Genomic DNA, 26,490 nt, shown 5'->3' on the forward strand with positions numbered 1-26,490 from the left:
GTTTCGAGCTTATTATCACTTTAACAAACAAATACACATATGGGAGTAGCTGGATTCACTACATTCTTCAAGTCCTTTAGGTCTGGCAAGAGTATTTCAGTGTCCGAGATTGCCAAGACCAAGAGTATGTCTTGTTCATTCGTTCATTCAATCATTCAATCGAGACCAATCACTGACTAACATAACAACAGGGGTCATCATCGCTATTGATGGCAACGCATTGCTTTATAACCTTGCTCAGACTGAACTATCATCATGTGGCTCATACTTGCACGTATGTGATTGATCGATCATGGGCACACTCGCTCGATCAACTTACTTAACTTATCATCATTGCTCATCGTATATAGCTCAACAACTCATTCAGAAGATTCTTTGAGATATTGAAACGATTCAATGTCGAACCTGTTGTGTTCTTGGATGGACTTTCACCAGAATCTAAACTCGAAGAGTTGGAGTCTCGTTTCGCCAACAAGCTCAAGGACATCAAGATTGTGACCACCAACCTCAAGGAGAACAAGCCATTCCCATTCTCCACTGACTTTGCACCTGCACCAAAGTTGATGGCTGTATGTAGGCACTCTTCAGAGTTCATGAGGACCTCTGACTGATCAATCAATCAATACTTTAGGCTCAATTCAAACATGTAATGTCAGATATGGGCGTACAGTTCCATACTACATTCCTTGAACTGGATCAATACATTGTACAATGGGCAGATGACAACAAGGACAAGGTATTTGGCATCTTATCGAATGACTCTGACTACTTCTTCTTCAGATTCCAAAGTATCTTGTACTTCCCACTGAACGATTGGACTATGGATGACGACGAGATACTTGGAGTTGGTTATGTCACAGCTGATGTAGCCGAGACCCTCGGCATCTTGGAGAGGGTATGCATGATCACTCAATCATAATGGATGGGATGGGATGGTGACTAACTCCAAATCTCGCATCAATGGCTACATAGCATCTCCCAATACTTGCAACAATCACTGGCAATGACTTTACCAAGCACATCATCTCGAAACACAAGGGACCTCCAAAGTATCGCATACCAAAGATCATTGAGAACTTGAACAGGAATAGACGACTGAATATCGAATCAGTGTTCAAGGACAACTACTTCAAATTATCGGATCAGGACTTAAAGACATGCTTGAAGTCATACAACTTCTACCAACCAAACGAGCAAGAGGTGTCGCCTGCTACGGGCATCACTCAGGCGGACGGACTGTTCTTCCGCCACTGCACCGACCCTCGATTCCTCATGCTCAAGGCCGACCACAAGTACTTCAACAGATTCTTTGGTACAGGTTACAACATGGTCAACTACAACTACCTATCGCTCCTTATCTCCAAGCGACTACAAATGTCCAGCTTCTGCATTGAGCCAAACATACACTATCACCAATCAATCATCTTCCACACGTCGCCCATTCGCCAGAAGATGTTTGGTCTGATCTCCTACCCTCCAGATCCCACTCCATTCAAGTGTATGTTAGTTATAGCAAGCGGTTCTGGTGATGTGATGACTAAACATTCAACCAATCAATCAGATGTTGACCTTGTACCTCATGATGATACATACCTCCGCAACTTGGAATCTCCATTATATACAACATTCGGTATCGATGAGTGTTGGGACGAGAAAGTCACGCTTAGTGCCAGAATCAAGGAGTTCTGTCTAATCTTTGGATCGAGTGAGGCCAAGGCCATCAGCTACAGCACCAAATACACCAAAGGTGCCTTCGACGACTTGATGCTCATCCTGTATGTACTCGTTCTCGCTCCCACCTAGCTCCAATCCACTCACTCACTCAATCAATGTCATAGCTTCTGTCGATTCTTGAGGAGCAAGCAACTGGCTATCAATTTGGAAGAATGGATGATTGACTTATGGGTGTTCAACTACTTGTTGTTGGGACAGGGTATCGCATTGCCCAACCACGAAGTGTTTACAAAGGATCAGATCACTTATATGCCAACTCAGTTGTCTGACTTGTTTGCCACACTCTACTTCTTGGCCTACACAATAGTAGAGGTGTTGAATATTGTCAGTTGGTGTCCATTCCGAGCACCTCATAAAGTGATCGATACCATCAACCTACATCTATTGTGGACTGCCGCTTCACCACATCTATCATCTCTGGCAAATGGAACAGGACATCGACTTGATACATTGTTCTCCAACACAGTTTACAATGATATGATTGATGATCAGATCAGATCAAAGTTTGATCAACTCAAACAACATATCAATCATGTTGTTGATGTTGTAGGAGATGATGAAGATGAAGATGATGATGAAGATGATGAAGATGATGATGTTGACTCACTTTCAAGTGGAGTTCAATCACTGGGCATCAAGACCATAACTACGAACAATGGTGCGCCATCAGCCAATTAGATCCATCCTTTGGAGGATGACCCAAGGTATCAATCCAGCAATAAACAGTTACCTAGTTTGTGTAATATGGTATGGCACAACGTGGCCCAACATCAGAATAAACTTGATTGTTGGGGGCTTTTGTAGACTACTCTTCCGAGATGGTTTCAGGTGGCCGATCACACTCATGATCGGTGTGAATTTGTGATTGAATGATTGAATGATTGATTGAGATTATTGCCACACTACTGCACTGGATGAACATGAGTGTGTTTAAAGATCGATGGTGACGCGTTGGCTTTAGCCTCATCATCAATAAACTCCAATCCAACTCACTCACTCAATCAATCAGATACATACATATAAGATACAAATACAATTATAACTACAACAACAAAGTATGATTGAAACAACCATGAACAACAACAATAATGATAAGATCAAGATTGGTATAATCCTATCAAGTGTAAGGGACAATAGAATTGGAAGATCAATTTGTGATTGGATGATGAAATTGGTTGAACCATCAACATCACCAAAGGTGGAGTTCGTCCTGATCGATCTGAAACAATGGAGCCTGCCAATGTTTGACTCGCCAGAGGTCCCCCGCGAGACCACCCAGTTCCACAGCGACATTGCCCGTCGATGGAGTGAGGAGATCAGCGAGAAGCAGGCCTTCGTCCTGATCACGCCCGAGTACAACTATGGCTATACAGCGCCACTAAAGAATGCCCTGGACTACCTGTTCAGAGAGTGGAATGAGAAGCCCGTCACACTGATCAGCTATGGCTTTGGCGGAGGTGGGCGCTCTGCTTCGCATCTCAAGGGCGTGCTGACCGATGCGCTCAACATGAAGTTGATCGACACTCAGCCACAACTATTCATCAACTATGACATGCTGGACAAGACCACCGGTGAGTTCCACGATATCTCCACCACCTTCAAGCAGTACGAAGAAGTAGTCAAGAAGTCTGTCCAAGAGGTCTGTTCACTATTAGTATCCTGTCCATGATGAATCATTAAATTGTACATTTGATTGATTGATTGATTGATCGATCGAGCATATTATAGTATATCTTTGTACCATTTTTATTGCTGTTGCTGAGCCGCTGATGCTGCTTGTTGAGCAATAGTCTTAATCTTTGTTTGAAGTTCGAATACCTTGTTTCTTTGATCCAATGCCTTCTTTTCTGTGTCCTTATAGTTGACCTCGACTTGCTTCCTATTAAGGTGTAATCATGTTTGTTTGTTAATGACCTTTAATCAATCGATTGATGTGATTAGGGGACATACAGATTCTTTGAGATAAGTTCCAGACGAGCAGTGATAGTTGTCTCTGCCTCAGTCTTTGATTGCTTAAACAGTACTGGACCAATAAGTTTGTAGATGTTTGTCTCCTCCTCCAACAGATCAAACTCCTTCTTCACCAATTCATTCTCATTCTGTTGTGTCAGCAATGTAGTTCTAGCCTGTGCAATCTTTTGTATCTCTATATACATTCATATGATATATAAGTAAGTTAGTTAGTAACATTCAATCATTCATTCAATCACTCAATCACTCAATCATTCAATCATTCTTACCCTTTTGTAGACCATCAAACTCCTCTCTTGCTTTCAGCAATGTCTCTTGAAGTGCTTGTATCTGTACCTGTGCTGATGCCATTGTATATGTTTATATATATATGTATGAAGAAGTGTAAGTATTAGTTGTCGTGGATCTCAGAGATACTCTTTGGTTTGATTCAAAAAGTTAACTTCGACCTCATTCTCAAACAATTTGCCTCTTCAATCCCAAACCCAGCTCGACCCACACACATCAAACAAGCATTGTTGAGCTCCACAACACCAACACATTCATTCAATCAATCTTAGTTGTAACTTATAACTTACTTGTTATACAGATATGTATGTATAACTATACTCATACAATCAATCAAACAAAGTCTAACAATGATTGAATGAATACAGGGATCACTATCCAGATTATCACGAACGTCAACCAACTTTATCAACATCAAAGTTGGCTTTGGTCAATACATTCGGTGGATTGATATTCGGTTATAATACAGGTGTAATTGCTGGAGTGCTCAATATTGATCCATGGAAGTCTATGAGTGATATCGATCGTGGTATACTAACATGTAGTATACTGCTCGGTGCAATGATTGGCTCATTGCTGGGAGGACTGGTCACCGAGCGACTGGGGCGCAAACGTCCAATGCTCATGATTGGCGCGCTCACCGTCATTGGTGCGATTGGCTCGGCCCTGGTACCTGCCAACCTCTGGTACGTCTCTCTCTTCCGTCTCATCCTAGGTCTTGGAGTGGGAGCCTCTGGCATCGTGTGTCCGCTGTACGTTGGCGAGATGTCCGACCCTCTCAGGAAGGGCACGCTCGGCACAATCTTCCAGATCGCCATCACCATTGGTATACTCATTGGTGATTGTGTTGGCTTTGGCTTCATCGATGTCAAGTACAACTATCGTTGGATGTTCTCATTCGGAGCACTACCAGGTTTGTTGCTCATTGGCCTTATCTTCTTCATTCCCGAGTCATTTGCTTGGCGTGAGAAACAATCTGCGCAGCAGAACACTCTTTTACTGTTGCATCGTGATAGCAGAAATGAGGGTATCAAGTCGTTGCTCTCAAAGCCCGAGGGACGCTTCGCTCTGTTCATGGGCGCCATCCTGGCCGTCAACAATCAATTGACCGGTATCAATGCCTTTATGTACTTTGCCCCTAACATCTTTGGTGAGGCCGGTATAGAGAGTGTCAATGGACGTATGATTGCAACTGTAAGTACTTATAATCAACCTTCCAACGGAACCATTCCACTCACTCACTCACTCATTCAATCAATCAAACGATCAGATATCACTAGTAGCATGGAACTTTATCACAACATTAACAGCAACATTCTTTGTGGATAGGATTGGCAGGAGGAAGCTGACATTGTACAGTTCGACTGTGATGACATTCAGTTGTCTGTGTCTGGCACTGATGTTCTTGTTGCTCAATGGCACCACGTTGGGAGTGCTGTCAATCATTCTTCTATTCCTGTTCATCGCTGGATTTGAAGCTGGTGTCGGCCCACTCTTCTGGATCATGGTCATTGAGATATTCCCACCCGAGTGCAAGGATGTTGGATCAAGTCTGTTGAACGCACTGCAGTGGTCATTCAACATTATACTCTCATTTAGCTTCCTGTCACTAGTGACACTTATTGGACAATCAGCAATCTTTTGGATCTTTGGTGGAATTGGTGTCGTCTGTCTCATCTTTATGTACATCTATCTCCCGGAGACCAAGCAACAGATGAACTATGAAGCATTGTAGACCAAGTTCTTCACCTATCCATCCAGGTTTGTACATACTGATCAAATAAATAAAATCCATACTTTTTATGTGTGATCAATCAAATTCGATCACTTTGAGTGACCATTTGATCAAAGTTGAAGAGATACACAAGTGTACCAACATGGCTGAGTAAGTATAACGACACAACTTATGGTATAGTGTTCTAACAACATCAACAACAATGACCAATAGTCAAATTATTGTCCCTTATTTTGTCGCCAAGGCAATCATTGACCCATTGTTGCTTGATGAGAGGCAAGGTTATGAATGGCCAGAGCAATGGATACACTACAACAACTCTATAATGCTACCACTATCGTTGATATGTAAGGCCTTCCACAAGGCTGTATCAAGATCAACAACTCATTACACTTGCAAAAGGTCATTACCTCTCCTGTTCCAACATCTTACAAACATTGACAACAAAACAACATCATGGTCATTATGGCAAGGACTACAGACGGCTGACTGTGTTTATATACATGATATCTTGTACAGGATGAACATCAAATATGTTACACTAGACCCGAACATGGACTACTTCCTCCTTTATGATCTGGACTATTGGAGTGAGATTAAATCAATTCTGATCAACTACGAACCCGATCCTCCACAAAGGAAGCGATTGCTGGAGATCGCAGAGAATATCAAGACCGTGAGAGTTGATATTAGTGCTGGAGAATCATTCAAAGGCTTATTCTATATGTCTCTTACAATGTTCACTAACCTGACATCGCTAGAGATATTGAGAGTGCCTTATGAAATAGCAGATCATCCGAATGTATGGCACCCCAATCAGCTCTTTGAAGCACTGGAGCAGTTGACAGAGCTAGAACACCTTACACTTGGCAAATCATTTAAACAAAATCAGAGTGCCTACATCAAACGATTGTTGCTCTATCTCCAGCATCCCAACACTTGCCTCCAATCACTTAGATTGGATGACCAACTTAATGATTCACCCATAGTGAAGAAGCTAATTTACTTCCTGTTCCAATCACTCGAGAGCACAGTTTCCAAGTTGTCCATTGATCTCTCATGGAGCAATAAGATCCTTATCAAGACTCAGTTCGACGTCTTGGAGTACAGGTCCTATGATCTTTTTCAAAAAACCCCTGGCCAGACATTTGACATGGTGAAGCATCTCATTTGGAGGAACGATCTTGGTGATGAGACTCTATTGAGTGTCCTTCGCACATGCCGCTCAATCCAGACGCTGACGCTGAGCATCACCCGTAGAACAAAGTATGACAAATTGATTGGAGCACTGTTGGACAACACGACATTGAGAGAACTGCGATTGATAGTAGAAAGGATCCATCCCAAACTCAGTGGTGCGAAATCTCCTATTGATATTCGCAAGCTTCATTCGGCCATCATCCAACACCCATCCATTCAGAACAAGGACAAGTACTTGGTCTACCAAGATGCCCCTCCAAGCGAGCACTACGATGTTTGGACCAGTGGCAATCATCCATTTGGGCATCTTCCAAAGCCTGCTTGAATATCCAAGAAACAATAAGATTCCTTCTATAAGTAGAGCATGTTGTAGGACTTTAATTCTTCTAAACTATCAATCAATCTTCTCTGGCCTCTTCGCGGCTCTCTCTCTCTTTCTTTGAACTTTCAACAAGACTCCTCAGTCTCTTGATGTCCAATTTCTGAGCTGGCTTTGGTGGTTGTAGTTGTTCCACGGGAATAGGAGGAGCAGCATCCTCCTCCATATCCTTTCTCTTCTTTAGTCTTGATTGTTTTTGAGCTGCTGGTGGAGGTGGAGCAGGAGCAGTGGCGGTTGATTGTTTGCTCTTAGTTGTTGACTTGGTATTTACATGCTTGGTGGTGGGAATGTCCTCTCTTGCCTCGACTTCCTCTTCACTGCTTTCGTCGCTAGTGTTGCTGGATACTGTCCTTGCTGGCGGCAACTTCTTCTTCTCAACTCCATTTGTCTTGGTAGTGCTAGTCGATGCCTTCACTGCTGGCTTTGCCGTTGCCTTTGTCAATGTCTTGGTTGATGCCTTTGCTGGCACCTTCACCGGTGATGTCTCACTCTCCTCCTCACTGCTGACGATTGGCTTTGTCTTTTGCTTTGATGATACTGCTCCTCCTTTCTTTGGAGCAGTGATGACCTTGGCCTTGACGTTCCTCTTCCTAGGCTCCTCATCACTCGGCTCCTCGCTGTCCTCATCGCTTTCTTCATCCTCGGACGCAGCAGTCTGGTCCTCTCGCACAACCTCCTCTTCCTCCTCGATCTCCTCTTCCACCTCCTCTTCTTCATCTCCATCCTCTGCCAGGGCTTTCTTGTCCATGACGGCACCCTCAACATCCTGAATGAACTGATGCAGATGTGCCAGATATGATACACTGTACAGCTTGCTCTCGGGGATTGTAAAATGTCCATCGACGCTCTTGAATCGGAACACCTTGAACAGCTTCTTGACGTGTCTGTTCTTGACGTAGGCGGCCTCAAGGACGGAGGGTCTGAACACGTGTCTTGTGAACTTGCCCTTGAGCGTCTCCTTGCCTCTGACCACAGTGGCACTGATCAGATGATCCTTGATCCACATCAGAATGGCATCGCCATCGCTATGCTTCAATATCTTCTTCACCAATCTCTTGAATCTGTTGACCTTTAGCTTGGACTGCAGGCCCACCACCTTGTTGCCAAGAATCTCCTCGTCTGATGAGAATGTGTCCTTGCCTGCCTCCTCATCCTCCTCGTCCGGCTGGTTATTGCCATGTGTAATCTTGTCGTCATCTGCATCGCTATCCATGTGAGCCTCGCCGTCTGATGAGAGTTCTTCGTCTTCGTCCTTTTTGCCTCCTCTCCTCTTTGCACTACTGCTCTTCTTTGTTCTGCTGCGCTCATTGAGTGAATCGCGTGGATCATTGAGTATGTCGTTGGCAGACTTTATACATGCGCTGGCGCTCTTTTGGACGAGCAACTGGAGGAACATGCCTTGGCTCTCCTCGGCCGCCTTGAAGAAGTTGCCAACGACAGTTCGAGCCAACTCGAGCAACTCGATTGCATTGGGGTCTTTGGCCAAGATGGGATCGTTCATAAAGTTGTTGAATATGTAGAAGATGGAGAGACGGTAGAACATGGGCTCGACGTCCAACTCGCTGATCATACTCTTGATCATTGATACCAGCTGCATATTGGTCTTGTCCGTGTTCATATGGTAGTTGCCAAGCAGGTTGCAAAAGTTTGTGATGACGCTGACGTTGGCAAAGTCCAGCAAGAATGAGAAGAATGACATTGTCGTCTCGGCTGACTTGGCATCCTCGGCATCTTCTGCCATCTCTGTGTCCTCGTCCTCGCCCTCGCCTTCGCCCTCGCCATCTACATCGTGCTCGTCCTGGACAGACTTGGATCGCCTCTGCACCTTCTTCTTGACAGTGATTCCTTGTTGTCGCTCGCAAAAACGCTTGACCATGTGGATGGTGGTGTAGGAGAGGTTGCAGAGGTCGATCAGCATGCTGGACGAGTGCAGCTTGGGATCGTAGCGCTTGAGCAGATCGATCACCTTCCTCAGAAAGACGTCGCGATTGTAATAGATGTTTGATTGCATCTTCTGGGAGACCTTGATGTACTCGCTGTTGTCCGACACGGACATGTAGTACAGCAGCTCGACCATCACGCACAGCGTCGACACGGTCTTCTCGAGCGACACGTAGCTGACGTAGCGACTGTTGCGCACGCCCAGGTACGAGTCGATGCACGCAAAGATAAAGTTGAAGTTGGAAAGTGACAGGGTGGCCGACAGGCTGCCAATGATGCGCTGATGCTGTTGCTGTTGTTCAGCCGCCAGGCTGGCGATGTTGCTGTTGTTGCTCTGTAGCAGCTGGAGCGTGAAGCCTGTGAAGTAGTGGGTGATCGCGATGAAGTTCTGGCGATCCATCTCCAGGACTGACTTGTCTTTGGCAAACTCGAGCACGATGATCTCCATCAGCACGTTATAGCAGCCGTCGAGGAACTGCTCGCTCCAATCCTTGAGCACACGTCTGAGACGCGCTGACGACTTGGAACGCTGCGCGCTGCCCTTGACTCGACCAATCACCTTGGGTTGAATGCTGGCGACCATCGTCGCCTGCATCGACTTGGGATTTATGGTGAGTGGCTTGAGGTTGGCGGCGCCATCAGCTGTGGGCAAGCCGTGATTGTGTATGTTTGCCTTGCCACGTGCGTCCAGCGACTTGTACGTGCCGATGAAGCGTGTGGAGAATGAAGGATTGCTCGCGCTGTGATTGAGTGCTTTGAGCTGGCGCTCCTTCTTTTGTAGCTGGAGCAAGGGGTCGGTCTTCATCCGTTGCTTGCGCTCGTCCTCTGTGATCTTATCATCGCCCTGCTCAAACTGCACCGATTGGAACACCTCAGACGGCTGTTCATTCCTCAAGATGTTGGCAAAGATCTCCAACAACAACAATGAGAAGATTGAGTTGGCACGGAACAACCTATTCTCCTTGATCGTCTGTGAGAGTGTGAGGAACAAGTCCATGATCTTGACCCTGGATGATTGATTGATTGATTGATTGATTGAGCGAGTCGGTCAGTGAGTGTGAGTGAGCGGGATGGTTCCATGCGGACAGACATACTTGTCAAGGAGTAGGATGAACTCCTCTTGGAGATGCTCCTTCTCGGAGACCATGACGCCAGTGCCAGAGTCTGGATCCTGGATTTGTAGAATGTTCCTGATGAGTGAGAGGATGAGCTCGATGATTGATGAGTCGATCTCTTCAATCTTCTTGATGGCCTTGGCCTCGGGTGTGGTTGCAGTCGTTGTAGTAGTCGATGCCGATGTGAACAATCTAATCATTGGCTCACGCATCACAGACAACAACATCATTAAAAAGTCCTCATTAATGAATGACGCCTTATACTCCAACAAGTAATGTACCTGAGTCGCCAACTCATTCGATTCAGGTGGTATTGGCATCGTAAGCTTGACCAATATACGCACTATGTTTGATTGATTGATGAGTTAGATGATGCATGATTGACTTGGGATGTCGACACACGTACATAGTTGAACGACTAGAGGTGTGTCATCGGAGCATGTGAGTACGAGTGGGATAAGCTTGTTCTTGATGATGTTCCATGGTCCAATTGTGAGGAAGACATCTCTAAAGTTATCATTGTCACGACGAAGATATCGTATTAACTCTACACATGATGCCTTGCAATCATCACCCTTTACAAACTGTTGTTGTTGTGTCTGTTGTTGTTGCTTCTTGTTTGTACTTCTTTGTTGAGGAAGGTCTTCAAGACCACCCATCTCCTCAACAATGAATATTAAATGTGTTTGATCTTCTTGATCCATTGTTGATTGATATATATGTAAGTATTACTAATACTAATACTATTACAACTACATGTACTCCTTGAAGGTGAATCATTGAATGAGGAAGGACCTTCCTTTGGCTGCGCGAAGATGTGGCGCCAAAATTCAAACTTGAGGACGGTTGCGAAATTTCATTTGATTTTCAATCCATCCAAATATGGAACTGTTTAATCAATCAATCGTTTTCTTTGGAAGCGACAGTAGTAGATGGACCAACATCTTCATCATCAACAAACTGATCATCATCGCTGTTATCATCATCGGTATCCTTCTTGTTGTCTTCGTCCTCCAGGTACTTCTCCCATACTTTGAGTCGCATCTCTCGCTCTTCTTCAGTCTCCTCGACATGGTAGTCTGAATAGCCATCGTAGTAGTCGGCGTGTAGTTGTCTCTGTGCAAAGTATCGACCTTCCATCAGTGCGACACATCGCTCGGCCGACTCAAAGTCCTTGAACTTGATTGTTGCCACGCCCTCTGGATTTCGCTCAAAGATCGTGATCGACTGTATCTCTCCACATCGCTCGCAGCCCGCCTCGATATCCTCCTTGAGCTCTTCAAAGAAGTTTGGGTTTGTCCACGACTCGACTGGATCAAAAAGGTTCTTTATCACAACTACTCTAGTCTCTGCCTCTCCCCATCCATAATCACTAGTGTCATTGATTGAATGATTGAGTTAGTACGATGCTCGCTCGCTCTCATGTCATATCATATCATATTACATACGCTTCTTTCTTCTTATCCTCTCTTGTACTTCGCCTGCTCTTCTTTACTGCAAGTGCTGGGTCTGTCTTGGTGACAATCTCTTCGCCTTGTGCTTGTGACAATGTTATGGGATAGCCTTTGACCATTTCGACACCATCAAATAGTTGTATGGCCAGTGGGAGTGACTCTTTGCGAGCAAAGCATATTACTGCCTTGCCAATGCGCTCGCCTGTAGCTTCGTCGGCGAGGAAGTGTATGCGGGGAACGCCCTCCTCTATCTCCTGTATGAAGCCAGCCTTCCTAAACATTTGATATAAATCATCCACTGTCACCAAGTCCTTTGCCAGGGGAAGTCCTGACACGACCAGATCCACTATATCAGGTACCTTCTGTACTTGTGCTGCTCCATCATCTTTATCAGGTTGTTTCTGTCTATCATTCCTATTTCTCTTATTATTATTTTTATTATTATATTGTTTCTTCTTATTATTGTTATTGTTGTTGTTGTTTGAAGACATTATTATATTGTTTGTTGTATGTTATATATGTACACGATTATTACTTCATCGGCTGAGTAATAACATGAATGAAAGAATGAAGTATACACTTTCACTTCTCTAATTTCTTCAATTTTAGTGTCTTTTTCAAAAAGTTCATCAAACAAGTCGACCTGGAATCCAAAGTTAGTCATTCCTTCAACTTTCCTCACATCATCCATCACTATCTATGTGGACCGCAACATGATGCATTACATAATGAGTACTCCACTCATTCATTCATTCTTTGTTATAAACAACAACAACAACAACAAATAATAACTTATTCCAACAACAAATTAACAACAACAAATGTCCAACAACAACAATGATTGTTTCAAAAAGGAGGAGGAAGAGCCTACAAGAGTTAATCCAATTCTTCATGTGTTGACAAATAGAGTGCTGTTTAGGGAGGTCACCGCAAGATTCAACAACCAACATACTTATCGTAATGCTTGGATTGATATGTGGTTCTACTCAGATGCCTTCAGCAGGCTCTATCCAAAATATCATCACTGGACTGATGTAAACGAGATTGTTAGTAATGGCCAATTCGGACTGCTTCGAGACCGTATCAAGAGAGACCTGCCAATCAACGCCAGCCAGGAATCAATGACCAAAGTCTGTCGACAGAAGATAGACAGGGAAACATTCTTGGCATTGCACAACAAGTATCAAACATACTTCAGGTCCCAGGATGCGATAAGAGAGGCTGTCCGAGCTGGCAACATAGAGATCACTGAGATACTACTCAATCAAACCCAACCCATTCAATTCAAACGTTTGGAGGTCTTGCTGAAGGAAGCCGTGACCAGCGGTCAGTTCAAAATGCTCAAGTATCTCTGTGACACTGGACTGTTCAACAATAACCTATTGATCGAGGAGCATGAAATGGTGACCGCCAATCTCTTTGGAACAAGAAGGGCAAAGGACATTCGCTTTGTGTTGGATCCAAACAACTTCCCATCTCGTCTTGGTGACCTGATCAAGTCGTGTGCTCAGATGGGCCAATTCGCTCAACACATAATAATGACTGGAGACCAACAACTGATCGAGGAGTTGCTCCTTGGTCCAATGCCCAACATCAAGAGTGGATGGAACGGTGACAATACCTACACTATGACTTACTGCCCACTTTACGATTTGGCTCCGATTGAACAGGTGAAGCATTTGAAGCGACTCGTTCGGTTTGGCTTCATCAATCGTGATACTTCCGTGACCAATCAGACTGCACGCGACCACCTTGCATCGTCAATGGCAACAACAATATCAATTGCTCGTGCAGAGAAATGTGTGGATGAAGTGTCAAAGGTGGACATTGGAGAAAGGGCGCGACTAACCTTTGTCACCATTGGAGTGTTGGCTAATATGAGCCATATCGATGAGTACAGATTCTTCAACTACATCATGCAACATTACTTGACCACTGGTGATTGCATGCTCATTCCCTATCTCATGAGAATGACGAAAAGTGTCAATGTAGAGAAGACCATGTTCAAATGGATTGTTAAGCTTGGCAATCTCACTCAAGCCAAGGTGGCGATGGGATACTTGAAACAACTCCCCAGTCACACAAGGCATTCAATGGGGAAGTATTTTGATTCAGAACTTTACAACATGGCATCAATCCATTCACTCAATCCTGCAGGCAGTCTTGAGGTGATCCGATACCTCAACGACCATGGCGTCACCCTTCTTGCTCAAGCCTCAATCGAATATTTGGATAGCGTCGAGATGCTTTCATTCATTTTGTCTGGCGACAATAGGATATTCCCAACTTGTCGTCCAGAGAAAGTTATCGAGCCAAAGGCATTGCTATACGTTCTCAAGAACAAGCCATATACCATCTCACAGCGGCAAGGCAAGTCCAATGCATGTGTGGCCGCACTCTGTGGCAGAGAGGACATTGTCCTCACATTTCTGGAGCACTGGCCAGCATTGTTCTCCAAGGAACCGGAACTCCAGCTGGTGGCCGTCATGATTGGCAATCAATACATCACAAACAAGCTCGAAGAGAAGGGATTGCTCAACTTCTCAACAGTGGACGCGTGGCAAAACATTGCCAAGCTTGGCGATGTCGACATGTTTGAGTATGCACTCAAACACTGCACCTTGCTACCGTCTCAGAGATATGAAATACTGGGCCACATGATGGAGCGTGCAGCACGAATGAGCCAAACCGACCTTGTCAAGCATTGTTATCTCAATCACAAAGACAAGATACCAAAGGTATCAGACACACTTTTGGTCGAAGTGACCAAATTGGGCAACTGGCAGTTGTTGGAACAACTCTTCACCATCACCTCTGCCTTGCAGACTGCACCAATCGATCATGTGATCAAGTACGTTGAACTGGCATGCATGAATGGACATGTATCGACATTGGATACCATCCTCAGCCATATCCAACTAGAGCAGAGATCAACAATCATACACAAGCACAATCTTGAAGCCGCCATTGACAGGAATGATGTAAACATGCTGAACTATGTTCTTGCTCTCCAAGACAAGCAGTAAACAAGACAAAGAGTGAACTGTGAAGACAATCAAATGGAGGAAGGGTATTCGACTCATCCATTCATGATGGAGTGGTCGACGAGTTTATTGGTGATTAGTACTCTGGCAGAGAAGGTGAGGTTATTATGCTCTGGCACTAGCTTTGGGCTTGGCGGTGGCTGGTTTGTCAATCTTGCCATCACCATCTTTATCCTTTTCCTTGCTGTCTGGATGCCATCCTTGTCAGTGTCCTTAGGCTTGGCTGCGGCTGGCTTGTCTGGCTTTCCATCACCATCCTTGTCTGGTCTGACCTGAGGACCTTCATCGTTGTGGAACAATTTGGCAGGCAAGATCTTCTCCAGGGAACCGTCGGCAAACTTATCCTTCTTACGTTGGGCTTCACACCTGGACGGCTCGGTGCACGAGGGACCATCTTGAGTGGGGCGTCACGGGCGATACCGACCGACTTGGAGGCTACAATGTTACTGGTGTCGATATCAAACTCTTTCTTTAGGTAGTCCTTGATCATAGCATTGCAATTGTAGACTGGTTTGTATCTCTTGAACAGGTCCTCATCATCATCGTCCCAGTAGATCATTAGACACTGACCCTCAAAATCCTTCTGACGCTCATCAATGTCAATGGATCCAACTGAGTAGTAGTTCCAGAACCTGGACTCTCTGAACAAGGCGAGCGTGATATCAATGCCTGGTTGAATCTTGATGACGACGTAGTCCCAGTGTACATTTCCAAATTGATTCTCGTACAAGTGACCCTTCTTATGACCCATAATCAGGTCTTCAACTTGACTTTGGCGAGACTCAGGAGCCACATTGGCACCATTCAGGGTAACATAGATCTTGACCTTCCTCATCCAACTGTCAGCAGTGGTGACCAAACAGATCTAAGAATCAACATATGTAGTTGAATGTTAGGATGGTTATCAAACTTGGAAGTGGTGGATAGATCAATCATACATACTCTGAAATTTCTTCCAACACCATAAGTATTCTCATTGTAATCGGAGCTCACCTCCTTTCCATACTCTGTACCATTGTAGGCTTCAGAGATCTTGCCGGTAAACTACTCGAGGAACTTTCCACCTGCATAAGAAGCAACGGCAGCACCAATTGCCTTCATCACCTTTGACAAAGCGATGATACAAACAACAGCTGCAATAGGGAAATGATACATTATATTATTTGGAAATATATTATATATAACTAAGAATTATTATTATTAAGCTTAGAATGAATAAATAAATAAATAAACTTTCACAAACATCTTCAAGACAATCACCATATCATTTCTTCTCCATACATAAATGGCCAAATATATTTTGTCGGGCGAATATTGATTCTTCGTCTATGATCCATCAGATGGTTGTAGAATGGACATGACCTGTCACATCCTTTGTCGTTTAGTTTGACACCCCCCCATTACTATTTTCGGTGCCACCAAATCTTAGGGGAGGCTGTCAAAAATCAGTTCAAGGTAATGGTCGGCCATACCAATCAATCAAGATAAAAGAGAACATGGACAATACATAAACGAACATGTAATCCTGACTCGATTGAGGCCTAGTAGATTACATCCAACATTTACTAATGGATGTTTGCAAGAGTGTTTGGGAATGCAAAGGTAACATTTGAATATATCTGTACATGTTCAAGGATTAGATAATGGAATATTTACCAACTTACAAACAAGATTCCATGGAATGGTTAAGTTCACATTATATTTATTAAATATCGATCATTTTATAAATTCTTGTGAATCATAGATTATTCAATATTTCCAAATATGTCTGCTTCTGACTAATCTCTACCTCCATGTGATTATCCAATTCCTTTTGGAACAATGGTAATGGCCGTTGGTGGACCGGACAAACTTTTTGAAAAGTAATGGAGATGTCAACTCAATGGTGATGGTAGACATAACTCATTGCCTCCAAAAGAACACCCATAATTCTGTGACAGTTTGGACGAACCCCAATCCAAAGTACCTGGCTCCAGGATATATGAGGGTATGTATTCAATCAAAGCAGAGTTGAATTGTCACCTCTCAAATTGTTGTACTTACTTTATCCCTCACCACCTAGGTGTGCCTCGTGACCCCTGCTGATAGCTGGCTTAGATGCATGACCACAGTATGCTCTTGGGTCAAAGATGAATCCTACACTACTCACGACTGCACTGTTGGTGACCATGCTGGCTACTTGTACAAGTTTAAAGACCACGGAGATGTGAAGTGGTCCTTCTACGACTTCAAGGTTGAGGAGGGTGCAATCCAGCTCAAGTTCTATTGCCAGACATTCTTTTGGCGCTGGTGGGAGGTCAATACGTTGGAGATCATTGAGACATTTGTTGATACATTCAAGGACAAGTGTTTCACCGTGTACTGGGACGATGATAATGGATCAAAGTTCACTTTGTACAGCACTTTCTACACTTTCAACATCCTGTACGATTCCTACTTGGCTGAGAAGGCGGCTGGAACTGTGTCTGATGAAACTTTGCCAACACCTTCTGGATGGGTAGCGCCCCAATCTATCGCCAGATCTGTCCCTCGTCCCAAGCCAAAACCAGTTCCAGTTGCTGCCCGTCCACCACGAAAGGAGAAGTCGCTCCAGAGAGAGATGTTTGGTGATGGCAAACTTGAGAAGACAATGAAGCTGGAGCAACTACATGAGGAGATCATTATCCCTCCTAAGAAGTAGAAGATTGTCGACAAGAATGGTGATGGTAAGCCCGACAAACCAGCACCTGCAAAGCCCGCTCCTACCAAGCCAAAGGACACCGACAAAGATGGCATCCCAGACAGCAAGTACAAAGATAAAGATGGTGATGGCAAGATTGACAAACCAGCCACCGCTAAGCCCAAAGCTAGTGCCAGAGCATAATAACCTCACCTTCTCTGTCAGAGTACTAATCACCAATAAACTCGTCGACCACTCCATCATCAATGGATGAGTCGAATACCCTTCATCCAGACTCCTTGATTCCAAGGTCATTCTCAAACATTGTTCATGGTTTTGTAAGACCAATGGATTGAATGGCGTATGTATTTCATCAATATTAGTCGTGTATCAAACATGCACCAAGCATATTTCGATTGGGAATATGATCGTTGTCTTCAAGGAGTGTCCACTTCTCCTCAGAGTATCGATAGTTCATGCCCTTGCCTCCAATGTAGAGTATTCCAAACATTCCGTCATAGATGATTCGATGAACGTGTTTTCCATCAGTTGGATGTTTAGCAAGTTTTGTAGATTGTTGATTGGACAATGAATAGCTGATGAGCTCCTTGTCTGTGAGAATGAATATGTTGTCTGATCCATCAAAGCAACTCGATAGGACAGGTGCTCCGCCACCGACATCCTTGACAATGACAGTTGATACATGTGTTCTCACATTGAATGAGATGATATCAAGGTGATAATAGTTATCGTTCATTATACCACCTACAATGTACAAGGTGTCAATGAGAAAGTATGTTGATGATTGAAAGAGGCCAACAGGTATGTTACCAACTTCATTGAACTGCACCGTCTCAATGTTAAAGCAATCAACTCTATTCAAGGTCTTGCTCTCGTGCTCTCCTCCAATGATATATATGTGCTTGTCGCCGTCGTGGCATGCAGAGATAGATCTGCAACCAATGATTCCATTAATGGGATAATAGGTGCTTGTATTTGTAGCCAAAGTGTATTTACAGTAGTTGGATGGATGCTGTCTTCCTCCAAAGATGTAGGCACTACCAGATGCATAGACGATTGCTGTTTGAACACTTCTGCAAGGGCCGCTCGTTTCCTTCCTAATTATTGACCACTTCATTGATTGGAGTGAGAACATTGAGTATTCTCTGCAACCCAAAGATAAAACATGATTGACCAGTGATCTATTAGTCTGTGCAACTAGTCCGGTAGCTGCGGATGGTGCCACCAACTCAAATATTGTCTTGACCTTCTTCTTGATGTCGTATATCTTGTCTTCATCTGTACGAATTGTCCAAGGTCTGAGACGAAGAATTGATACAGGACCATATGGGACGAGGTCCATGTGCAGTTTGTGATTCTTAATCATGGCCAACAGTTCATTGTCAGTGAGTAACTCTTTGCCCGCTCCTGCCTCTTTGTCATCAGGTCTAAAGGATAATGATGTATCAATGAACTGATCTATGGATGGGCAGGATGCGATGACCTTTATGGATTGAGCAAGTTTAGGTCCATCGATCACGAGCGACTTTTTGAGAATGGCCTCGAAGTCGCAGATCTCATTGACGATATCGTTGATTGTGGACTCGATGTGCGCCATCTTCTCGTTGATCGCCGACTTGATCCTGTGCTCCTCTGCCATTAACAACTTGAACAGTTGTTCAAACTGATTGGATATCTCTGCATGTGTCTTGGACAAGGATTCATAGGTGTCGCCACACTGTTGCATTATCTTTTGTAGATGCACCAGTCGTTGTCCACACCATAATGCCTGGTAGTTCTCATTGTCGATGTTGTATTTGATATTCTTAATATGTTCAAACTTATGACCATAGTGACTCAAGGACAAACACAACTGACAAGACAATGTCCCACAATTATAACAAATGAAGTTCTGCTTCCTATTGTGTTTATCACAATAGAAGCTGTTGTTGTTGTTGTTGTTGTTGTTGGTATCTTTGTTGGTGGTATCAGTGTTATTGCTGCTGTTGGTATCTTTGTTGTTGTTGTTGGTGTCTTTGTTGTTGGTGGTATCAGTGTTATTGATGTTGTTGGTATCTTTGTTATCCTTGTTATCATCATTGTTGTTATTACTAATTGATGAAGTATCTAGTGATAAATCACAACTATCAATGATACTAATACTACCATCAACTTCATGATCACTACAATAAATATTATTATTAATATTATTGATATTGCCGTCCAACAATATGCTCATAAGTATATTTATCTCTGTCTTCATCCTTGCTACCTTCTACTAATAACAACTCTCTCTCTACCTCTACCTCTAGAGGTAGCTATTTAAACACCAACCTGTCTCATCCATCCTGTTTGAAACTCATCATCGACCGATCTCTTCCAAGAAATAACGTTCGGGTTCACTCCTGGTACAAGACACACCTCATTGTGATGCAATCACTGTTATATATTACTAACTAATACATTTAATATCTAACTAACTAAATAAATAACTAGTAGAAGATGGTAAGTGTACGATGGTGTGGTGCCAACTGGTCCAACATGGCCTCTCCCCTACCCCAGAGCATCCAGTCCACCTCCAATGCCAGTAGATGACATTGGTTCTTGTTGAATATATCGCGCATTCTCTCGACGGCCTGTACGGTCACTGCTCTGATCTCCATCTCCATCTCTGAGCCAACAGGCAGCTCCTGCTTGCCGTCCACAATCTTGGCAAGGGCATCGCCATACTCGAGTATGCCCATCCATCTAAGTATCTGTGGTACTCTATAGTCTGCAAACATTGTCAATTGATCAATGTCATCGAAGCGGCCTAGACCCTTGCCTTCATACGCGCCCCAAAGGTCGCCAACAAAGATCTGAGCACGCTTATAGAAGAATACCTGTCTTCCATGATACACTGCGCTGTCTCTGAATCCCCAGAAGTACCTAGTAACAATCTAAATTGATTGATTGATCGAGTTGATGGTCAGTATGATTGATTGAGTTCTCCACAACAATCAAACATACATCTACAAGTGCTGATGCACTGTGATTGGCTGAAAGGATCATATTCTTGATGCTGCCACCAAAGTGCTGTGTCAGTGCGTTGCCAACCTCGTGTAACAGCCTGCAACGCTCCTCTGCATTGGGCATATCGCGACCAAACCACTTGTGCAAGGTGGCCGGTGTGACTTGAGCCAGACGATCAGCATCAAATGCGAGCGCGTCAGCCTCAATCGTCTCCTTTAGTCCTCTGGCCAAGTGATGATACTCGAGTGATGCGTCAGGCCAGAAGCAATGGTTCAGACAGTCGAGCACTATGATGTACTTGGCTGTATCCTCTGAGAGGTATGTAGAGTGGTCTGTCGCCGTCTGCTTCCTATCGACATTGCAGAAGTGGAACTCATTGTCGGCCCACACCTCTTTATGTGGCTTCTGACGATGCTTCTCCACAAAGTCATTGCACTCCTTTAGCATACAATCATCATTGATCTTAACATGTGTTGCCTGATCTGTCACCCACTTGGTACTCGTTCTTATCTCTCTTAGTGGATCCATGATGACGGCTTATAAGTATGTATGTATGTATAAGTAAGATTGCTTGTTCGATAGATTGATCGAGTGATGGACAAACATCTGAATTTCGAGTTTCTCAATTTTCCTCAAGATCAAAAAAGTGACCGATCAATGAGTCGCCAGTGATCCCTGGTGATGTAAATACGATTATATCTGACTTCCATAATCATTGAAGTCGATGACTGTCTCGTTCAACAACTGGTGGAGACCTTACCGTCACCCCTTGAATTACCCGACAATCACACTCACTCACTCATACACTCACTCACTCATGACTCGCTCACTGACCCACACTCAATCCACAATCATTCTTAGTTACACAATTACAATCCGGTTGTATAAGATATATATATTTACATCTCTAGGTCATAACATTAATAATATTAATATTAATTAAAAGTCTTCAAAATGAATTATAGGTTGATAATAATTATAATATTTTCAATGTCATGGATCATAACTTATGGATTTGGAACTGATGATAATTATAATCCGCTATTTAATACAACTTTCAATCTTGGAATAGCAAAGGAAGCACTAATGGTAAGTGTCAATAATATGGATACTTCCGGATAATAATAATATTAATATCCTCCATTCAGATGTCTTACTCAGCTTATTGTAACTATATTGATTTAGTTAAATGGACTTGCGAATTCTGTGATACAGAGTATAACCTTGGACACATTCGTCCAAAGTTTTCTCTTTCAAACAGACTTATAATGGGTTTGCATTCGTGGCCCAGAAAGATGATAGTACCAGTATGTACTCACCAATCAATTGTCTTTATCTCCACAATCCACTAACTCATTCTTATTGCCAGTTATTGTAGCATTCCGAGGAACACAACCATTGGATCTTGACAATTGGATAACTGATGCTCATTTGATTCAAGTACCAATCAATAAGAGTGAACCTGATATAAAGATACATTCTGGTGTACTTGGTCTATACAATGGTATGATTGATTGATTGAATGATTGAATGATAGAAAGATAATCAAATTTTCCAGAACTTAAACCACAACTAGAGTTCTTTGTAAGTGAGATACAAGAACAATGCCCAACTTGTACAAATTTGGAAGTTACTGGACATTCATTGGGTGCTGCATTGGCTACTATGATGGTGTATGATTTCTATCCAAGTCGCTTCAACAAGACATTGTATAGGTATATTTATGGATCACCTAGGTTGGCCAATCAAGCATTCGTCGATGCCTTTCTAAAGAGGGTGGGCTCCAACATTGACAATGTTTGGAGGATCGTACAGAGTAAGGACATTATATCACAGCTACCATTCAAGAAGATGGGATATGCTCCTCTTCCACACGAAGTTTGGTTGAACAGTGATGGAACAGTCAATCATGTTTGTCTTGGAAGTGAGGATGAAGAATGTCAAGCCTCACTACCAGTTAGACTTCTGGAAGTAAGGCCACACTCCTACTACTTTGGTATCAACTCTGGTGCATGCGAGAGGAACGACTACCCTATCATCACAATTGGTCTCAATTTTAACTTTAACAATCAACAAAATATTGTAGTTGGCAATTAATTTATTTATTTATTAATTTAATTAATTGCCATCATTTTGTTATTATACAGCGATCGTGAGTGATGATTGATTGGCCACCAACTCCTTATATACATTGCTGACTGTTGTCGTAGATACACCAGTGACATCGGACACTGATTGAAGTGAAAGTCGCACTGACTTGTCACTTATCAATTGATTGACTACATAATATACACAGCCTGCTGCCACTGATATTGGCTTCCTTCCTTCGTTCAATGATAACTCAGCAGACTTGATCGAGACGCGCTCAGAGAGACGTCTGATCTCATGTGACAACTCCAAGTTGGCACAGATCCTCGTGATGAATGCATCTGGTGCAACAGCCTGCTGTATCTGTTGCAACTCTTGTTGCTGTCTGGCTGACAGCTGAGGTCGTGGTTGCTCAATCGAGGGAGAAGAGGAGGTACCGGCTGTGGATCCCGGGGAAGGGGTGGTGAGTGGTGATGCGGTCGTGCTAAACGACTTGGTGATGTTGTTGATACACCTGCCAATGTCCTTCTTTGAGACACGGTCAGACACGGACAGCACCTCTCCAATGGTTCGTGGCATGCCCTGCGTTCGGCACGACAGGTAGAGAGATGCTGATGCGTATCCATTTGGTGATCGTCCTTTATTTGTGCGTATCGTCTTGTTCACGTGACTGAATATCTCATTGGCCCTGTTCATCACTGTCTCTGGCAGGCACAGACGATCGGCCATATTCTTTATGAGTTCAAATGATGTGATTAGATTCTTGTTGACAGCCGATGAGGTCTGTATTCTTTGTTGTGAGTAAAGTGCTGCTGCAGATGAAGAAGAAGATGATGATGAAGAAGATGTAGAGCTGGAGGAGTAGTTTGATCTGCTGACGAATGAGAATAGTTCGTCCTCCAACAGTAGAGGGTTTGTAGCGGCGCCAACTCTGCTTCGATCAATGTCGTCATCGTCGAATGAGCGCCACTCTGCATCCTCGCTGATCGTACGCTCCTCCAGAATGAAACCGCAATCACGGCAGATCAACTCTCCTCTTGCCATGTCCTCTATTATATCTGAATTCTCTTGTCTACAAGCTGGACAAACACTGTCGAAACGACCGTGTACAATATTATCATGTGGGAACAATGGTGAATAAATCAATGTTGTGGCTACCATTCTTAAATGTATGTGTGTTTTGCGGATGTTGGCAATGAATGTTTGTTGTTGAGAAGTGTTCATGAACACTCTTATTTATAATTTTTGGTTTTTGTTTATTTATGGGACACTTGATCCTGATTCGCAATGACATCATTCATCAACAATCAATCTCTTGGATTATCTCCGTGATTAGTAATATTTATGCTTAATAATATTACATATTTACATATTGTTTCAAATTATTGGTATTATATATTATTATTTAAGTTATTTCGAATAAATTCTCATTTATTACAAGTTTTCAATCAAACTATCAATCAATCAAACACACCATTTCATTCATTATCTCTTCTAGACATCTTCACACAACACATTATTATTTATATAAATATATATACACTGATACAGACATGTCATCAGAAAGCGACTTCCAGAATGATATATTGAGATTGTACAGCGCATCAGGTCATGAGTTTGTACTCTCAAGAAAGATGACCTACGTCTCTGGCACAATCAAATCAATGCTTGGTGGAGGTATGATTGATTGATTAGTTGATTGATTGATGATGTTGAACATCATGCATGATATACTTATACTAACAATTCAAACAGAGAACTCTAACTTTATGGAGGATCAGAACTCAGAGATTAAGCTTAGAGAGATATCAACACCAGTGTTGGAGAAGGTGATTCAATACTTCTACTTCAAGAACAAGTACACCAACAGCACTACAGACTTGCCAGAGTTCCCAATCAATGATAAGATCGTTGTCGATCTCTTGTTGTGCGCTCATTTCTTGGACACTTAAATGATCATTCATTCAATCAATCAATCAGTCATCATCAAGCAGCATCAAGAGGCAGCAACTCAATATAGGAGATGATGGAATGGAGTAGAATAAACTCAGTGACCATCACTCACAATGTATGTTTAAACAGATAATAACGATATTGATCATCAATCAATCGAATGAATGTTTAAAGTATATAGTTTAGTTTGTTGATTGAAGTGATTGAACGAGGATGTCAACGAAACGCTTGACATCGGTGAAGCTGACGTAGAGTGGAGCAGGTGCAACTCTGAGTACATTGGGCTCGCGAACATCACAGACGACGCCGGCATCCAACAGGGCGTTCTTGAGCTTGGCAGCCTCAACCTTGCCACCAATGTTCAATGAGATTTGTGCGCCACGCTGAGCTGGATCGTTTGGCGTGATGATGCTGACCTTGTGTGTGGAGGGCAGCTTGGTAAGCAACAGATGCTCGAGGTACGAGGTGAGCAGCAGGGACTTGGCGCGCAACTTGGGTATCGATGCGCGGTTGGTGATTGAGAGCGAAGTGCGCAGCGACGTGCAGTCGGCCACGGAGGGGTTGGAGCAGCGGAAGCCGAGTGCGCCGACCTCGGCCTCGAAGGGCATCTCCTTCCTGAAGCGGTTGGACAGCTTGTTGCCGAACCAGCCCAAAAGACGACGGTCGTTGTTCTCCTGGAAGTCAGAGGTGTGGCGCTCGTGCACGAATAGTCCACCGATGCAACCTGGTCCCGAGTTGAGATACTTGTACGAGCACCAGCAGGCAAAGTCCACGTTCCAGTCGTGCAGTGACAGCTCCACGTTGCCGGCGGCGTGTGCCAGATCCCAACCGACAATTGCGCCCAATGAATGACCATAGGCGGTGATCTCCTTGATGTCAAACAGCTGACCTGTGAAGAACTGAACGCCACCGATCATTATAAGTGCGATCGAATCACCATGTGTAGCAAGAGTTTGCTTAATGTAGTCTGTTGTCAAAGTATATTCGCCAGCTGGTGGTGTAAGCTTGATAAGATCAGTGGCCGGGTTGTAGCCATAGTGTCTAACCTGTGACTCTGCGATGTACTGTGTGGCGGAAGGGTGTGTTAGTGGACGACGTTGTGTGGCGCGCGCTCAACGGTGGTGAGCCGACACATACAAGGTCCGAAGGGAATGCGCCAGCCTCAATGACGATCTTGAAGCGGTTGGGAGTTGGGTTGTAGAACTTGGCCATCATCATGTGAATGTTGACGGATAGTGTGTTCATTGGACAGCACTCGGCAGGCTTGCAGCCGACGATCTTGGAGAGTGACTCTTGGACCTCCTCGTCGATCGTCAACCAGGGGTGCTGGCCCTTGTGATGGCCCTCGACGGCGAACTGACGCCAGTCGGACAAGTAGTTCATCATCTCGCTCTGGATGGCCTTTGGCTGCAGACCAAGCGAGTTTCCAGTGAGGTAGATAACATCACTGTCGTTCGTCTTTCCATTCTCTGATATGCAACAGTCCTTGACCTTTGGGAAACAGAACTCGCCCTTGAACTCCTTCAATGTATCTGCTTCGTCCATCTTTGCAGCAAACTGCTCATCATCAACATTCATGTTTATTCTTGCTGCCTCATCTGTTGTTGTTGTTCATTGTATTAGTACCATAGAGTTTGATTGATTGATTAATTGAGTGATTGAGTTGAGTTACCTTTGATATGATTTGGGTATGACATGTTGTTGTTTGTTGTTGTGATATCACAATATATCTGTAATAGTATTACTTATTATATGTATGTATGATTCAAGTATGTTTGCAAACATTGATCATTCATTCATTCTCTCTTTGAAGATTCTTTGGAAGACACACCCCCGACTAGTTTTTATCGTCAAAGAAGATACTTCAATTACGAACTTCTTCCTTGTGTCTCCGCCTTCATTCATTCGATCAACTGA

General features: G+C 43.6%; 15 protein-coding genes across 15 annotated transcripts; 7 read left to right on the forward strand and 8 right to left on the reverse strand.

Moving 5' to 3' along the window:
• Positions 1–39: 39 nt before the first annotated feature.
• Positions 40–2,412, forward strand: SAMD00019534_057260 (hypothetical protein; the record flags this gene model as incomplete). The annotated part of the gene is made up of 7 exons (XM_012899217.1): positions 40–124; positions 192–274; positions 351–569; positions 632–895; positions 973–1,498; positions 1,562–1,775; positions 1,839–2,412. 7 exons carry the CDS (start codon positions 40–42, stop codon positions 2,410–2,412), a joined length of 1,965 nt encoding a protein of 654 aa, XP_012754671.1.
• Positions 2,413–2,791: 379 nt separating this feature from the next.
• Positions 2,792–3,385, forward strand: SAMD00019534_057270 (hypothetical protein; the record flags this gene model as incomplete). Its single annotated transcript, XM_012899218.1, has 1 exon — positions 2,792–3,385. A coding segment is annotated over one exon (594 nt), but the record flags the coding sequence as incomplete, so codon positions are not given.
• Positions 3,386–3,480: 95 nt separating this feature from the next.
• Positions 3,481–4,056, reverse strand: SAMD00019534_057280 (hypothetical protein; the record flags this gene model as incomplete). The annotated part of the gene is made up of 3 exons (XM_012899219.1): positions 3,481–3,613; positions 3,685–3,880; positions 3,975–4,056. The coding sequence occupies 3 exons, from the start codon at positions 4,054–4,056 to the stop codon at positions 3,481–3,483; spliced, it is 411 nt and encodes a 136-aa protein (XP_012754673.1).
• A 291-nt stretch (positions 4,057–4,347) lies between these two features.
• On the forward strand, positions 4,348–5,722 carry SAMD00019534_057290 (hypothetical protein; the record flags this gene model as incomplete). The annotated part of the gene is made up of 2 exons (XM_012899220.1): positions 4,348–5,187; positions 5,264–5,722. Coding segments are annotated over 2 exons (1,299 nt in total), but the record flags the coding sequence as incomplete, so codon positions are not given.
• Positions 5,723–7,326: 1,604 nt separating this feature from the next.
• Positions 7,327–11,022, reverse strand: SAMD00019534_057300 (hypothetical protein; the record flags this gene model as incomplete). The annotated part of the gene is made up of 3 exons (XM_012899221.1): positions 7,327–10,255; positions 10,343–10,706; positions 10,770–11,022. The coding sequence occupies 3 exons, from the start codon at positions 11,020–11,022 to the stop codon at positions 7,327–7,329; spliced, it is 3,546 nt and encodes a 1,181-aa protein (XP_012754675.1).
• Positions 11,023–11,263: 241 nt separating this feature from the next.
• SAMD00019534_057310 (hypothetical protein) lies at positions 11,264–12,098 on the reverse strand (the record flags this gene model as incomplete). The annotated part of the gene is made up of 2 exons (XM_012899222.1): positions 11,264–11,735; positions 11,812–12,098. The coding sequence occupies 2 exons, from the start codon at positions 12,096–12,098 to the stop codon at positions 11,264–11,266; spliced, it is 759 nt and encodes a 252-aa protein (XP_012754676.1).
• Positions 12,099–12,791: 693 nt separating this feature from the next.
• SAMD00019534_057320 (hypothetical protein) lies at positions 12,792–14,843 on the forward strand (the record flags this gene model as incomplete). The annotated part of the gene is made up of 2 exons (XM_012899223.1): positions 12,792–13,755; positions 13,975–14,843. The coding sequence occupies 2 exons, from the start codon at positions 12,792–12,794 to the stop codon at positions 14,841–14,843; spliced, it is 1,833 nt and encodes a 610-aa protein (XP_012754677.1).
• A 53-nt stretch (positions 14,844–14,896) lies between these two features.
• SAMD00019534_057330 (hypothetical protein) lies at positions 14,897–15,696 on the reverse strand (the record flags this gene model as incomplete). Its single annotated transcript, XM_012899224.1, has 2 exons — positions 14,897–15,133; positions 15,214–15,696. 2 exons carry the CDS (start codon positions 15,694–15,696, stop codon positions 14,897–14,899), a joined length of 720 nt encoding a protein of 239 aa, XP_012754678.1.
• A 1,053-nt stretch (positions 15,697–16,749) lies between these two features.
• SAMD00019534_057340 (hypothetical protein) lies at positions 16,750–17,541 on the forward strand (the record flags this gene model as incomplete). Its single annotated transcript, XM_012899225.1, has 2 exons — positions 16,750–16,848; positions 16,924–17,541. The coding sequence occupies 2 exons, from the start codon at positions 16,750–16,752 to the stop codon at positions 17,539–17,541; spliced, it is 717 nt and encodes a 238-aa protein (XP_012754679.1).
• Positions 17,542–17,902: 361 nt separating this feature from the next.
• On the reverse strand, positions 17,903–19,783 carry SAMD00019534_057350 (hypothetical protein; the record flags this gene model as incomplete). Its single annotated transcript, XM_012899226.1, has 1 exon — positions 17,903–19,783. A coding segment is annotated over one exon (1,881 nt), but the record flags the coding sequence as incomplete, so codon positions are not given.
• Positions 19,784–20,012: 229 nt separating this feature from the next.
• On the reverse strand, positions 20,013–21,069 carry SAMD00019534_057360 (hypothetical protein; the record flags this gene model as incomplete). Its single annotated transcript, XM_012899227.1, has 2 exons — positions 20,013–20,459; positions 20,530–21,069. Coding segments are annotated over 2 exons (987 nt in total), but the record flags the coding sequence as incomplete, so codon positions are not given.
• An 831-nt stretch (positions 21,070–21,900) lies between these two features.
• SAMD00019534_057370 (hypothetical protein) lies at positions 21,901–22,623 on the forward strand (the record flags this gene model as incomplete). The annotated part of the gene is made up of 2 exons (XM_012899228.1): positions 21,901–22,036; positions 22,091–22,623. Coding segments are annotated over 2 exons (669 nt in total), but the record flags the coding sequence as incomplete, so codon positions are not given.
• Positions 22,624–22,677: 54 nt separating this feature from the next.
• On the reverse strand, positions 22,678–23,706 carry SAMD00019534_057380 (hypothetical protein; the record flags this gene model as incomplete). Its single annotated transcript, XM_012899229.1, has 3 exons — positions 22,678–22,977; positions 23,089–23,429; positions 23,472–23,706. Coding segments are annotated over 3 exons (876 nt in total), but the record flags the coding sequence as incomplete, so codon positions are not given.
• Positions 23,707–24,146: 440 nt separating this feature from the next.
• Positions 24,147–24,572, forward strand: SAMD00019534_057390 (hypothetical protein; the record flags this gene model as incomplete). The annotated part of the gene is made up of 2 exons (XM_012899230.1): positions 24,147–24,297; positions 24,376–24,572. Coding segments are annotated over 2 exons (348 nt in total), but the record flags the coding sequence as incomplete, so codon positions are not given.
• Positions 24,573–24,755: 183 nt separating this feature from the next.
• Positions 24,756–26,270, reverse strand: SAMD00019534_057400 (hypothetical protein; the record flags this gene model as incomplete). The annotated part of the gene is made up of 3 exons (XM_012899231.1): positions 24,756–25,637; positions 25,711–26,171; positions 26,246–26,270. The coding sequence occupies 3 exons, from the start codon at positions 26,268–26,270 to the stop codon at positions 24,756–24,758; spliced, it is 1,368 nt and encodes a 455-aa protein (XP_012754685.1).
• Between the last annotated feature and the right edge of the window lie 220 nt (positions 26,271–26,490).

This window comes from Acytostelium subglobosum (assembly GCF_000787575.1).
Source record: "Acytostelium subglobosum LB1 DNA, scaffold: scaffold10, whole genome shotgun sequence".
Classification (NCBI taxonomy): domain Eukaryota; phylum Evosea; class Eumycetozoa; order Acytosteliales; family Acytosteliaceae; genus Acytostelium; species Acytostelium subglobosum.